Source organism: Nipponia nippon, unplaced genomic scaffold (genome assembly GCF_047370975.1).
Source record: "Nipponia nippon isolate SJK-2023a ecotype South Korea unplaced genomic scaffold, ASM4737097v1 scaffold_3, whole genome shotgun sequence".
Taxonomy (NCBI): domain Eukaryota; kingdom Metazoa; phylum Chordata; class Aves; order Pelecaniformes; family Threskiornithidae; genus Nipponia; species Nipponia nippon.
Window position 1 is genome coordinate 11,589,594 of NW_028262347.1, and position 13,625 is coordinate 11,603,218.

General features: G+C 37.2%; 1 protein-coding gene across 2 annotated transcripts in view; it reads left to right on the plus strand.

Moving 5' to 3' along the window:
- CACNA2D1 (calcium voltage-gated channel auxiliary subunit alpha2delta 1) overlaps nt 1–13,625 on the plus strand; it is a 436,336-nt gene that overhangs the window by 245,649 nt on the left and 177,062 nt on the right. For both annotated transcript variants that reach the window (XM_087765875.1, XM_087765876.1), the window contains exon 6: nt 8,476–8,605. In XM_087765875.1, the coding sequence (XP_087622001.1) occupies nt 8,476–8,605 (130 nt within the window). The remainder of the gene's footprint in view (nt 1–8,475; nt 8,606–13,625) is intronic.

Sequence of the window (13,625 nt, forward strand, 5' to 3'; positions counted from 1 at the left end):
ACATCTTCAACCAGATCAGGTTGCTCAGAGCCCTGTCCAACCTGACCTTGAATGTTTCCAGGGATGGGGCATCTACCACCTCTCTGGGCAACCTGTTCCAGTCTTTCACCACCCTCACTGTAAAAAATTTCTTCTTCATATCTGGTCTAAATCTACCCTCTTTTAGTTTAAAACCATTTCCGCGTGTCCTATTGCATCAGGCCCTACTAAAAAGTCTGTCCCCAGGCTTCCAAGTCCTTACATTTGATAAATTAATTACATCAAGGATTCATTTATTTCCAAAACCAAACTGACGATGCAGTGAGTTTTGTGAATAGGTTGGGATACGAAGAAAAGCAAAACACTATTTTGTTTTGGATATATAATAATTTTGTGGGTACGTAAAAGTTCTGATCAGAAGCTGTGAACCATGAAGGTCAGATGAATGCATAGAGCGGGTTTTGAGCCATCCATAAAAAATAATACAGTTTTGTACACAGTAGACAGGGAGAAACCTGTAAGTAGATGTACAGAAATGAATGTCAACAAAAGATAGTTTGCATTCAGAAAAATGGCTTAAGAGGCAAATAAATGCTTTTTAGTTAACTTGACTCTAGATTTGATACATACTGAAGTTATTCAATTAGTAGAATGCTGAACATAAAATGACTGCTATAAAAGAAATCTTTCTTTTAAATGTAAATACTCAGTCCAGAGTTTCATTCATTTTCTTACTGACTTCCAGTAACGAACTGATACATTAGAAGCGTATAGAAACACTAAAAGCACTGAAAACAACTCATATATTTTAAATAAATGGGCTTTGAGCATGACACACTGACAGTTGCAAGTAGAAAAGTGTTTCCTAGAGACTACATCTGAAGATACCCAGACCCTGTATATATATATTTATACATATATATTCTTATGTTTATATATATGAATATGTATATATATTCTTATGTTTAATGCCTCTCTGTTTTCTAACAGATAAAGTAAGAATATTTAAGTTCTGAGCCAATTGTTTTCTTACTGTATTTATAACTGTTTTGGTTGGGTTTTGTCCCTAACAGTAGGCAGAAGGATGTCACTTTACTTAAAAATCTTAGTGTAGGTGAATGAAGACTGCAGTTTCCCACTGACACACAAACAAAGACGAAGTAAACTGTTTGCAGTTCTGTCACAACCAACTAAATGCACTCGGCAGTTTTTCTGCAGCTGGAAAATCACATCTATCGAAAAGGAAATAAAAAACGTTATCAGAAGGCAATGCACTCATGACATAATCTACAATGCTATGAAAGTGCTATGGTTATTAGAAATGCATTCTAGCTGCCTCTTCAAAATTAACTTCCCTTTGTCTTGTCCTTAGCAGAGCTGTTCCTTTGCTTGCTGCAGGCGTATTGCTGAGCCATGGGCTTCAAGCACTGTCTCATTTTACTCTCCCCGTCAGGTCCAGCTGTAACTTTTTAATGGGGCCCCAAGCAGTGTTGGAGGGGCTGCATATGTAGTTCTACTGGATTACTTTCCTCATGGAGGAAAAAAAAAAAACAACAAAACAGCAAAACTGATTTTGAGTAAGGAACTGAGCCTAGGAAAAATTCTATGCTTATTTTGTATATGATAGCACTCATTTGTACAGCGTAGGTCTGCGAGTGGACTAAAGGAAGCATAGGCAGGAAGACTCAATTATTTAAAATTTTACATTTAGAAATTTCAACAGATATTCAGAAATCAAAAAGGGGCAGAAACCTAGAGATGAAAATATAAAAATTTTGGAAATCTGCAAGGAAAGACAGAAAGGAATGACAGAGCAAGAATTTTCATGTCCCTAAAACCGTAACAATTCTCATTCCATCTCCACGTCCATTCTCTAAAATGGCATTAATAGGGACAGCGAAATGTTATGCAAAACACAGTCCCTAGATACTAGGGCAATGGAAAATACTAGCAACCAATTCCTTTCTGTTTCACATAAGTAGGAAAGCAGGCAGGTGCCATTGTTTCTTGCTGGATATCGGTTTGGGAGTTAAAAAAAAGAAATCTACATTTTATTCTTTTGTCCTGATACTAAATCTGTTCTGATGCTTTGAGCAACTTCTACATTGTTTATGAAAACAGTCTGCCTTCAGAAAACAACTGAAGATTGCTTCAGTTTGGTTGTGGTTTTTTGTGTGTTTCATTGATGGTATTTTTTTAAATTAATATCAGTTTTCTGATCTTCAGTTTTCAACAGCAGCAAGAAGCAAAAAACAATAAGTTTTATATTTGTGGAAAAATATTTCTCACTTCTATGGTAACCAGTGCTTTTCAACTAAATGAAAATTTACTGGTAGAGATACAAAATCCACTCATCTCCCTATGGCTATGATGGTGAAAAGTAACTGAATGCTGTGGAAGGAATCGGGATGTGTTTGGCTGCAGTGAAATGGACAGCTAAACTAGGTCAGAGTTTCTTGAAATGTCCTTGCTTCATTTTGCTTTAATGGTTGTTTGCTTTTTATGCGCATCTTTCAGTGATGCTTCTTTTCATAAAGTTTCCAGTTATCTTATGTACATACATTAATTTACGTTCACAAAGCCCTTGAGAGAGAAGTTGCATTATTTCTGCTATGTGTTTGGCTTGCAAAACCAGCAAGTAACCTGCAGTTTATTTTAGATCATGGAAAAAGTGATTTAGCCAAGATCACAAAGAACCTACAGAAGAACCCACTTTACCTGAATTTTAGCTGCTATATCAATTTCCCTTTATTCTGATGGTGAACGGTAGACACATGAAAAAAATATTTTATTTATTTAAAAAAAAAAAAAAGCCTTAAAATGGCACAAATGTGAACTGAAAAGAGAAATGGATTTTATCTGCCTCACAAGGGAGGGAAAAATTGGTCTGGGGATTCACTGCAGAGAAATGAGTGAGTTATTTTGCTGACTGTCAGTGGTAGGTAACAATGTAATTCAATAAGTGAAGGCCAGGTTTGAATAGATAGAAAATTAATCGTCAGCCACTATTTCCCGTGGGATTTTCTGGTGCCAGTATTGATTGCATTTCAGCTCCTGACTTGAGAGAGAAATTGGTTGGAGTTGGATTTTAATTATATTCACATGCTGGATTATTTTCCTTCAAAATATGTGTTTTGCTGCTTTCCTGAAAACAAAGTTTAACTGGGTATTAAAACTGTACCAACCAATGCCACAATCTGTCAGGCTTTGGATAGAAATACCAGACTAAAATAATTAATAACATTGAGGTTTTCCTTTTTAATCTTTCCTTAATTTTTTTTTTTCTAATTTAGATGTAGGTTACTTGTAATTCATAAATTTTGCAATTGAAAACTAAATAGTTTTTACTTCATATAGGAGGATCCAATGTAAGCATTGGATGTGTAAGGCCTGACACAGCATTAAGCGCAATATTAATTTGCCTCTAGTGCTTCTGATACTTGCCCGTTGCGTGCAGAACTAGCACAGACACCTTTAGATTTAAGAGAAAAATTAATCCTGTGTGGAGAAAACTACAGAACTTTTAAAGGATTTTGTCATTTGGTGTCTCTGGGTTTTGGAGGTCAGATAGATGCATTGTTTCAATATTGGAGTTGTACATCACAAAATACTCCTAGGAAAAGTCAGCAATTGGGATGCAAAAGCTTCTAGGTTATTTTATGTAGTTCTGATAAATCCACTGCCCTCCATCAAGGCTGCAGAGGTAGATATAAAATAGAGTTCAGATGGAGCAGGTGAGTCAATTAAATTGAGAAAAACGTAGTTGAAGAGTTTTTAGATTCAGTTTTTGGTTTTGGTATCATGGAATATTGGTAGGAAGAATAACAGATCCAGTCTTTACCTTAGTCATTTTTTGGGGGGGGTCTGTGTGTGTGTGCTGTTAGAAATGTGGGAAATAGACGTTGTGTTTGAAAGTTTAAGGCATTCAGGTGGATTATTTAAACCCTTTCAGTTTCAACAAAGCTCAATCAAATTTTGGCAGTAGACTTCTTCCATAACACGAGTGATGGGAGAGGCTGAAGGCCATTCTATTACTTGGAATGAAACTGAAATATCAGGCAGAAGAAACATGATAATTTTATGTTCAGATGCTTCAGGAGTTTCAATCAAAAATCTAAACATACTTCAGTATAAAAACTTCTGTGCAAGACCTGCTAGGATGAACCTTATGGTTTACCCACTTTTACCATCTCCCCTCCCTCCCAAATATTTCTCATGGAAAATTAGGTGGAAGAAATCTTATGATGCCCACTGATTCTGGTGTTTTATTGTAATAATGTGGCTTGATGGTCCCAAATTTTTTTCTGAAGTGTTCTGTGAAAGCATTGAGAATTTGTAGTCATTGGTACTGTCACGTCCCACCTGGGGAGGAGGGGGGAGGAGTGACAAAGATTCGCAAATCCTCTCAGTGTGGATTAAGGTGGGCCAACACTCAAGGTCCGTACACAAACACCAGCTTTAATAGAAAGCTTCTATAGAGACAAATATTGAGTACAAATATTTGATACCCGCCAACCCTCTCACAGTTATATTCAGCCCAGCTATGCAGTTTTACAGAAAATCAAGGTAGGCCATGCAGTACTTGACTTCAATTTAACAACTTTAACAACTTAATCACCTTAGGAAAAGTGAAACAAAGAGACAGAGAGAGAGAGAGAGAGAGAGAGAGAGAGAGGATCACCAGTCCTGGATCCAGCGTTGGTCCTGCCAACAAGGGTATTCAGTGAGGGAAGAAGAAGATTCTTATAGAGATGTTAATTCTGCGCAGGGTGCTCGGTGAGAATAATTCCACAAATCACGCACGAGCATGAGCACGAACGTAAACACGAGTACCGGTACACACACGAGCACACACAACACACACAAACTACAGCACATTTATCAGGCTACATGATTAGTATAAACCCACCTAAATTTACACTTATTGGTTAGTGATTAACATTTCGTACACTATTGGTTTACTGTGTTTAAATTAGCCTCGCTTGCTATGTAAATTAGCAGGCATGCTCCTTTCAGGTGTGGGGGGGGCAAGTCTTTTCGGTCCTGAATTGAGTCGGTGGTCGTGATCTCCCCTCGCCACATTTACCTTTCACCTACTTTCTGAAGTTTTATCTTCTCTGGCCACCGTCCAGTCTTTGGTGCCAAGATGTTCACTTTTGTCGGCTTGTTAGCTCTTCTTCAAGGTTAGAGCCCTTAGTTTTCCACACTTTGTTATCTTTTAGCTCCCTCCCAAATTCCTTTCCCAAGGCACAAGCGGTTAGTAGTTTTGCTAACTGGAAAATTACATCAGCGACCAGTCAAACCAAGAGGAGTGCTACCAGGACTGTCCCCCAGGCAGTAGGTGTGGGGGGGAATAAGACGCTTCACAGACCACGGGGAATGGGGCCGAGGCAAGGTCGCCCTGTCTCCGCAGGACTCCCTCCCTCACCCTCACTCCAGGGTACGTACTGTCCGGTCCTGGGTCCTAGCGACCGTCGCTCTGCATTGTGGTTTTAGCACCAGGCTGTTTGAGACATCTTGTTGTTTTACATTAGCAGTTCTCTACAGGTACTAATTTCAGAAATAAAAGCGTTAGTGTTTTTTTTTTTTTAAATCAAATGGCTTTCAGGCAGGAGAGAAATTTTCTCACATGAATGATTGATTGTTGAGATTGCATTTGCAGAATTAGACAAACTCATTACTTTAAGCAGCGTGAAGCCAAAAGATAACTTGTTAAAAGAACTCCAGAATTTGCTTAATCTATAGCATTCGAATGTGTGGGGGGAGAAATCCTGTGTGATAACGCAGAAGAAAAAAAAAATCACCAAAAACCTATGTAAAAATTACATTGTCTGAAGCTATCATAATGCTGCGTCATTTCAAATCATAGAACACATAAACTGTTACTGATCCTGGCTCCAGTTTGCATACTTCAAAGTAAGTTATAATGGTTGGTGGTGGGTTGACCTTGGCTGGCCACCAGGTGCCCACCAAGCCGCTCTATCACTCCCCACTCTATTACTCCCCTTCCCTAGCAGGACATGGGGGGAGAAAATAAGATGACAAAAAACTCATGGGTTGAAATAAAGACAGTTTAATAAAGAAAAGCAAAGGCCGTGCACAGATGCAAAAGAAAACAAAAAGATTTATTCTCTACTTCCCATCAGCAGGCAATGTCCAGCCACTTCCTGGGAAGTAGGGCCTCGGTACACGTAGTGGTTGCTCCAGAGGACAAACGCCTTAATAGCAAATGCCTCCCTCCCCTCCTCCTTTCTCTTAGCTTTTATTGCTGAGCACAACACCATATGGTATGGAGTCTCTCTTTGGTCAGCTTGGGACAGCTCTCCTGTCCCCTCCCAATCTCTTGCCCACCCGCAACCTACTGGACTTTGGAGGAGGGGTTTGGACAGACAGCCTTGATGCTGTGCCAAGACACTGGTGTGGTATCAACACCTTTCTAGCTACCAGTACAAAGCACAGCACTATGAGGGCTGCTATGGGGAAAATTAATTCCATCCTAGCCAGGCCCAATACATGGTTTTACTTTCTGGTAAATTTAAGAGAGTGGCATACTGGATCAAAACATTTCAGGCTGCATTGTACGAGTAGTTCCTGTTCAAAAACTAAAACATTACTGTCTTAGTAGCACCTAAATGCAAAAGTATGATATTCAGAAGTCCTCTGGCAACATCCATAACAGCAGGTCATTGTGTCCACTAGAACTATTAATGAAAATAATACCACACACATGAAAGTAAAAGGCACCATGTGGTCTTAGGTGTTCCAAGGAGAAAAATGGTTTTAGGTAATTTACACATTTTATCAATTTAGATTATTTAATGCCATGATATACCTGGATTTCACCTGGTAATATGTTTGCTTAAAGAAAAAAGGTCATCCCTTACTTTGAGTATTAGGAGTTATGCTTTCCTTTCTCTCATCCACCAGAGTGGGGGTGAGTGCTAAGTAACAAGTTTAACTTCTTCATATAAGATATAGTAGCTATGCTGCATAAAAGTAGTCAAAATTAGCATCCACTTCTTTTCTTCCAGAAGTTTAGTAGACTTGTATTGTGAGATTCATCTCACCTAATTCTAGACAGCTATGTTGCAGACTTCTCCATCTAGGCAAATTTCCCTAAGGCTACCTTTATGGAACGAAGGAGGTACTTCTAAGACATAATTCATGTCATGGGAAAATAGGTGTCTAATTGAGATGAGATGAATTGCACTCTAAAAGTGCCCATTTCTCTTCATTGACTATGAAGGCAGCCTGGGGTGATGAGCTGAACACCACTGTGTTGTTGAAATCAGTGGATGTCACTGGTTAGATGAGTTCTGTTCTTTGTGTTTCCAAAGGAAGCCACCTCCTTGAAACCCATCTGAGACTGCTGCTTACTTCAGGCAACATTTGAACCTATACTTAGTATAACGTTTGTCCGTAACGCTGTGATGAAGCAGATGAGGAAACATATGCAATTTAATTAGATTACCTTTTGAATAAGTTAAAATTTAGCTTTCTGTACTTTGATAGGGGATAACAAACACAGTGGTAGTATGTAAAGAATAGCCTCAGTGCACACGTGCCTCACTGACCAGACAGGTGTTTCTTTGTCGGCACTATTTTTCAAGCATAATATATTTACAAAAACTGATGACCCTTTAGTATTAAAAATATCCTTATAATTGCCTCCAATTGCTGGCCTGAGTTTTCATTCGGTATCATAGTTGATTCATTATTGATTTAAGTGGCAGTGCACTCATGCCATCCGGCCTCCTGTTCCAGCTGCAGCTGAGCCAGGTGAAGACATTGCAACCCCCTTTTTGGTCTGCACTACCTCCTTGGTTTCCACACTTCGTGCAATTTTTGTAGCCGAGTTAGAATAAGCCTCTGCTTTTCAAAATTTTTAAAAACTAGTCCAAATGCCTGAGTGAATTGGAAGGAATCAAGCAGCTGGGGTGCAGACAGGTGAGAGAAGATGGGGACCCAAGGCAGGCAGGTGGTGGTGAGCACCTGAGTGTTTGGGAACCGTTTTTTGTCTGGATGTGCACGACTGTTTCTCAAAAATCTATTTATGAAATGTGTATTAGTGGTATCATTTTAAGATTTGTGATTTACTGTATAATCTACAGAAGGAAAAAAATGAGATACACAGTATTTATATTTAATACTTGGTATGAATTATTACATGTAATAAAAGGTAAAGTATTTGCCTTGCATTATGGGTGTAAAAATTCCATGTACTTTTGGAATTTAGATGTGTAGGGTGTTAGGCTCTCCCTTTTCTTTTGCAGCTCTTCATTTCACTGAGTTGTGTTGGGTACCTCATAATTCAAGATAAAGTATACACAAATATTTCTGGACCTGAAGCAAATAAGCGTGTTTATACACAAATGCAAAATGTTAGCTAAGAAAGAAAGGCTACGACTCTGTTATGTAAAAAGAGGCAAAAGTGAATGGAAATGTTTTTAGCATACTTTGTAATATTCTGCCCTTTACATGTCTTTCTTTAAAAAGCCTGAAAAGAATGACACTGAATCTGGCAGCCAGAGAATCAGACCAGTATTTGAAGAAGATCCTGTTTTCCGACGGCAAACATCTTACCAACATGCAGCAGTCCACATACCAACAGATATTTATGAAGGCTGTAAGTAGCATCTGAACAAAGTGATTTTATTTTAATATTAAGCTTATTATATGTGTCCCATTCTTAAAAACAAATAACCTCCAAACACAATTTTCATCTCCATTTTCACTACAGATTTGTTGATATTGTCTTTTTTTTCTTCTTTCACTAGTACTTCAGATATGTGCTCTATTAGGCATATGATTCATCTTATGAATTAGTAGGAACCATAGTTAAAGAGGTCCATTAGGATTGGATCTGAGTTTCAGAAATGGAACTGGAGGTGAAACAAAACCCTTAGATATTCTAATTTTCCTATCCATTCTTTCTCTATGCTGTGTTCTCATTTAATAAAAACAATTCTTGACAGCTCTTCTTTACATGGTTTTGGCCTCAGGCAGAGATGAGTACTTGAAAACATTTTTGCGTATCCCAAAAGCATATACAGTTCAGGCAAATAACATGCTGTGTGAGGTGGTAGTACTTATATTGCATGCAGTGCAGTTCCAGAATTGCAGTAACAGACTTCAACAGAGAATTTGAATAAATTCCTTCTAAACTATGTGAAAAATAATTCATATATGTGTATATATATATATGCATGTACTGCTGAGGATTCTTTAATTGTATTTCCAAATTAAGTATTTAAGTTACCTTTCAAGATGAAAATAACTTCCTTTTTCTGTGCTCATCATCAAGAAAAAAATCATCCAATAAAAAGACATTTCAGCATTCAAAATGGTTGCATATCCTTAAAAAAGAGGAAGAAAAATGAGATAGGATCTGTATTTTGATGTTGTTTTTTTTTATATTTAGGGTCCTAATTTCAAGTATGCAGTCTTTCTCTTTCAAAATCTCATCAAGAGGAAAGAGACCCTAATGTGACCTGAGCCCTTTAAAATTCATGGCCATGGTTTCGTGCGTCTTATATAAATGACATGGGGATGAAAATGGAAATGTCAGTATGATGGGGGAAAGAATCATAGTAGCTCGTATTCTTATACGGTGTGCTTGACTGACAGACCTAGAGGATTATTCTGGGATTCTGGCTTTAATAAGTGGTAAAGTGCACCTTAATTGCAGGATTACAGGGAAGAGACAGGCCATTTCCTTTGCTTTTGTTTGAAGAGTATTGATACTTTGCTGTTAAAATGTTATAAAAACTTGCCTCCAATCATTAGGATATTTGTAAAAACCATGTGAACTTTGATATAAGAACGTCATCATAACAGTATGTAAAATGTTTTGTTGTTGCTTGAATTTAACATTTTAGATGGTATTCATAAGGAGACTTACGTCCCTTAAAAATACATGCTAGGTAATGTTACCGTACAGCCCATTAACCTAAAAATGAAGACAGGCTATGACTTCATTAGGAAAGGTACGACTTTAGCATCTAATGAAATGATAATAACAGACAGAAATGTACATTTTTTGAGAGAGGTAACTGCATGTGCAACACGTATGGTTCATGAGAAATTCATGATTCTTTGGGTCTGGCTATCATATTAATTACCAGAGATGTGGAAGCCTAGAAAATTACAGGGAAGACTAATTCTGTGTCAGTAAAATCCTCTTGTTGGATAGCTGGGTAACTTTTGGTTACAGATGGTGTTTTCAGAGTTAACAGCTTGAGAATACCTAAAAATCACAGACTTCGTATCACTAAACACAAAATCATCACCAGGTTGATTTTACAGTAACAAAGTTCATGTGTCATCTGAAACCCAGCAGGCAATTGGAATGTAGTCATTCACCAACAGATTTCCAAAACTACAGTTTAATTTTCTTTTCACAAGCAATATTATCTGCAAGCAATTTTTATAACACTAGAAAGAGTGATAATGGATCTTGAACACTGTTGTCATTTTTATTCCTGTTCACATGAGCTAAACTGTCATTTCTTGATAGAGGTTTCAGTGCCCACTATAGTAGGGAACAGTTTTACACTTTGAAAATAGTTTGTAATAAATCTGCAATTCCTTGACTACATCACAGTCTGCTCGTGAACATTTACAAAACAGATATTACAACAAATCCTTCTGAGAAACAATGGATGAGACACAGATTACAATTTTTTATTGCTTGGAAGCCAATTTTGTTGGACTGAGTTACACCTTGGAAAGCAGATTTAATTTTTTTCCCCCCTTATTGTGTATCTTTTGTAGGATGCCAAGAGAAACAAAGAATTGCTCTTTGGACCTCACAGAACAGGTTTCAATGACTAGATATTTGACTTGCCTACTCTTCCTTGAGATTGGTTTTTACTTCTATTGCCTCTTAAAGGCAGGTTGCTGTCTCCAGGGGAGAGGGACAATTACAGTTAGAGCCACACATGTTCCTAAATCTGAATTTTCACTTGGATCTGTGGATCATGTTTTGTCATGGTAATTATTTTTTTGCTGTATGAAGCTGGAAATTGGAGAATCACTGACTTAAGCAGTATGTTATCCATGGCATGGATATCTTCCCTATCCAGATTTCATTTTTATTGCAGTTATCAGTTATGATTTTTAAAATATGAATCACATTGAATTTCTGTCATATGTATTTCTGTCATATGAAATTCTGAATGTGTGGATCCATCCTTCATTTAGCCCTTTGAAACTGGGAAACTGGTTTAACCCGTAACTCTCTAATGGTGTGCCACCTATTTAAGCCTGACAAAATAGTATGTGCTATAAGATATTCTTTGGCTTCCTACATATACAGTGATTTGCTTATTTTGAAATACAGGGATGAGCTACTTGTGAAGAAGTCCCTTTTATTTCACCACAGAAATACATGACAAATCACTACAAAATATCCATTCACTGCATCCAGGTTATTACTTTGTGGTTTATTTGATTGCAGAAAGAAATACTATGCAAGTTATTTTTGCTTTCTTTCCTCTGTATCTGCTGCCAAAAGCTTAGCAGAGACAGGGAAAAGTCTAGGGAGTTATTTGCCTGTTTCTGAAGATTGCAGTCCCACTGCAGGAGAGGGCAATCCCAGTAAAATAGACCCAAATCAGGCTTTTAATTCAGCATTTTTCAGGAGTCCCATTTAGGTTTTGAAATAAAATCAATCCACTGCTGAAAACAGAACAGACCCTCAGGTTGTCTTTCTACCCCATGCACTGGGAATTAGTCATGCATCTCCTATTAGTAATAACAAAAGTCTTATTTCTAAATCCCCGTTAAAACTGTACCCTGCTTACACCTAAGCAGAATATGGAAACCGCAGGCCAGAGGTAAGAGGAAATCCTCGGCACAAGGTAAGTGAGGTCAAGCTGCCCAGTGGCTACCGCCACACGTTGCCCTTACTGCCTGAGGTGCATAATGCACCATCTGCTGCAATGGTTGCTCTAGATGTGTGAGTCTGTACTGGCGTTACGGTTTTAGGAAAGGTGTTAGGCAAAGCACACAAACAAGGATTGCTTTTTTTGTGTGTGGTTACTCCTGCTTTACTTCCTCTAAATCAGAAATTGCAATATTGCTTCCACATGTCACTACTTGATTAGCATTGAAGAGTTGATTAAAGTGTCAGGTTGACAGTAATGTGTCTTGAACGTGATGACATCACTTTGAATATATTTGGACAGCTACCAGCAAGAAAAAAAGGCTTCCCCTGCTCAGAACCTATTAACGCAGTCGTAATTAGAGTTACAATTAATTGATGGTTCTTACAGCTTAATAATAAAAAAACAAACATACTGTTTGTTCGTTCATACCTTCCTTTTATTAGGATGGCAGTCAAAATTTTGCTGCTCCTTAAAATCTTATAAGACATATTATTTTTTGATAGCAGGTTTGGTAACGGACAACAATTTTACCTTTCTTCTAGTCCACCATATATGTAAATATTCAGTTATTGATAAAATATAATAGTGCTTAGTACTGGGGGGCAATCAAAACTTTCAGGAATAACTTGTAAAATTCTCTTTTGATGCTACAGTGATTTTTGTCTTGACTGAAATATTATCTCTTCAACTGGAATTTTTGTACTATTGAACAATTTCTGCATATCTTGGGTATCTCAGACTTCAAGCTTGAAAGGAAGAAATATTCTTTGGGAAGAAACTTAGAAATGATGGGAAATGAAACCATGGGAGCAAGAATATTCCCCCTCCAAAAAAAAAAACAAAACAAAACAAAAACGCTCCAAAAAACTAGGAAAAAGTGCATTGTCATTTATTCATGGAAGATCTTATGTGTGGATAATAATAAGATCTATTCAGGAATCAAGATATTGATAAAGTGTTGTGTAAATATTTTGGCATGCTACATCAACATTCCTTAAACGACTAAAGGAGCAATAAAACGTTTTTGTACTTTTTTGTATTTAGTTTAAATAGCAATAACAGACAGGCAAGACAGTTTTATTAATTAAATTGCTTGGTTTGAAATATGTTAAGATTAATGCTGTTAACATATATTTTGGTTATAGCTGAGACACTGAAGCTATTCAGAACTGTTTTTCCCAAGGTTTCTTCTAACGGGTGGTTGAATAGTGTTGTTTTACTACAGCTGGGATAGAAAAATGATTGTTCCAAGTCTGTGTGTGTGTGTGTGTGTGTGTGTGTATGTATGTTCACACCTTTAAATTTGGAAATAGAAGTTGGATTATATCATTATGTACGTCTCGTGCAGATGGCATGTGAGATTACTGTTTGTTCTAATTATCTTTTTTTTAATATTTTTAATGATTTTAATCAGTGAATTATTTGTGAAAACATGTAATGAGTGAAGTGGACCTTTAAATGAATTTTCAGTGTCAGCCTCTTTTAAATACCAAACACTATGGCTTGGGGTAAGTATAAAGCAAATGTTAGTTGCAGCTAAGTCCCTAAGTACTGCCTGGTTTGTTCAATATTAAACCTGGAAGGAAAATACTGAGGCAGAATCTTAAGCAAAGAACTCTAGAGTCAGTATTGCTTTTTATATTGTGACAATTATGATTTTTTTTTCACCAAAGTAGGTTACTAAAGCTCCTTGAATGAAAATCTTTGTAAATGAGCAGAAAAAAGAAATAGCTTTTCTAACTTGATGAAAAAGCTTGT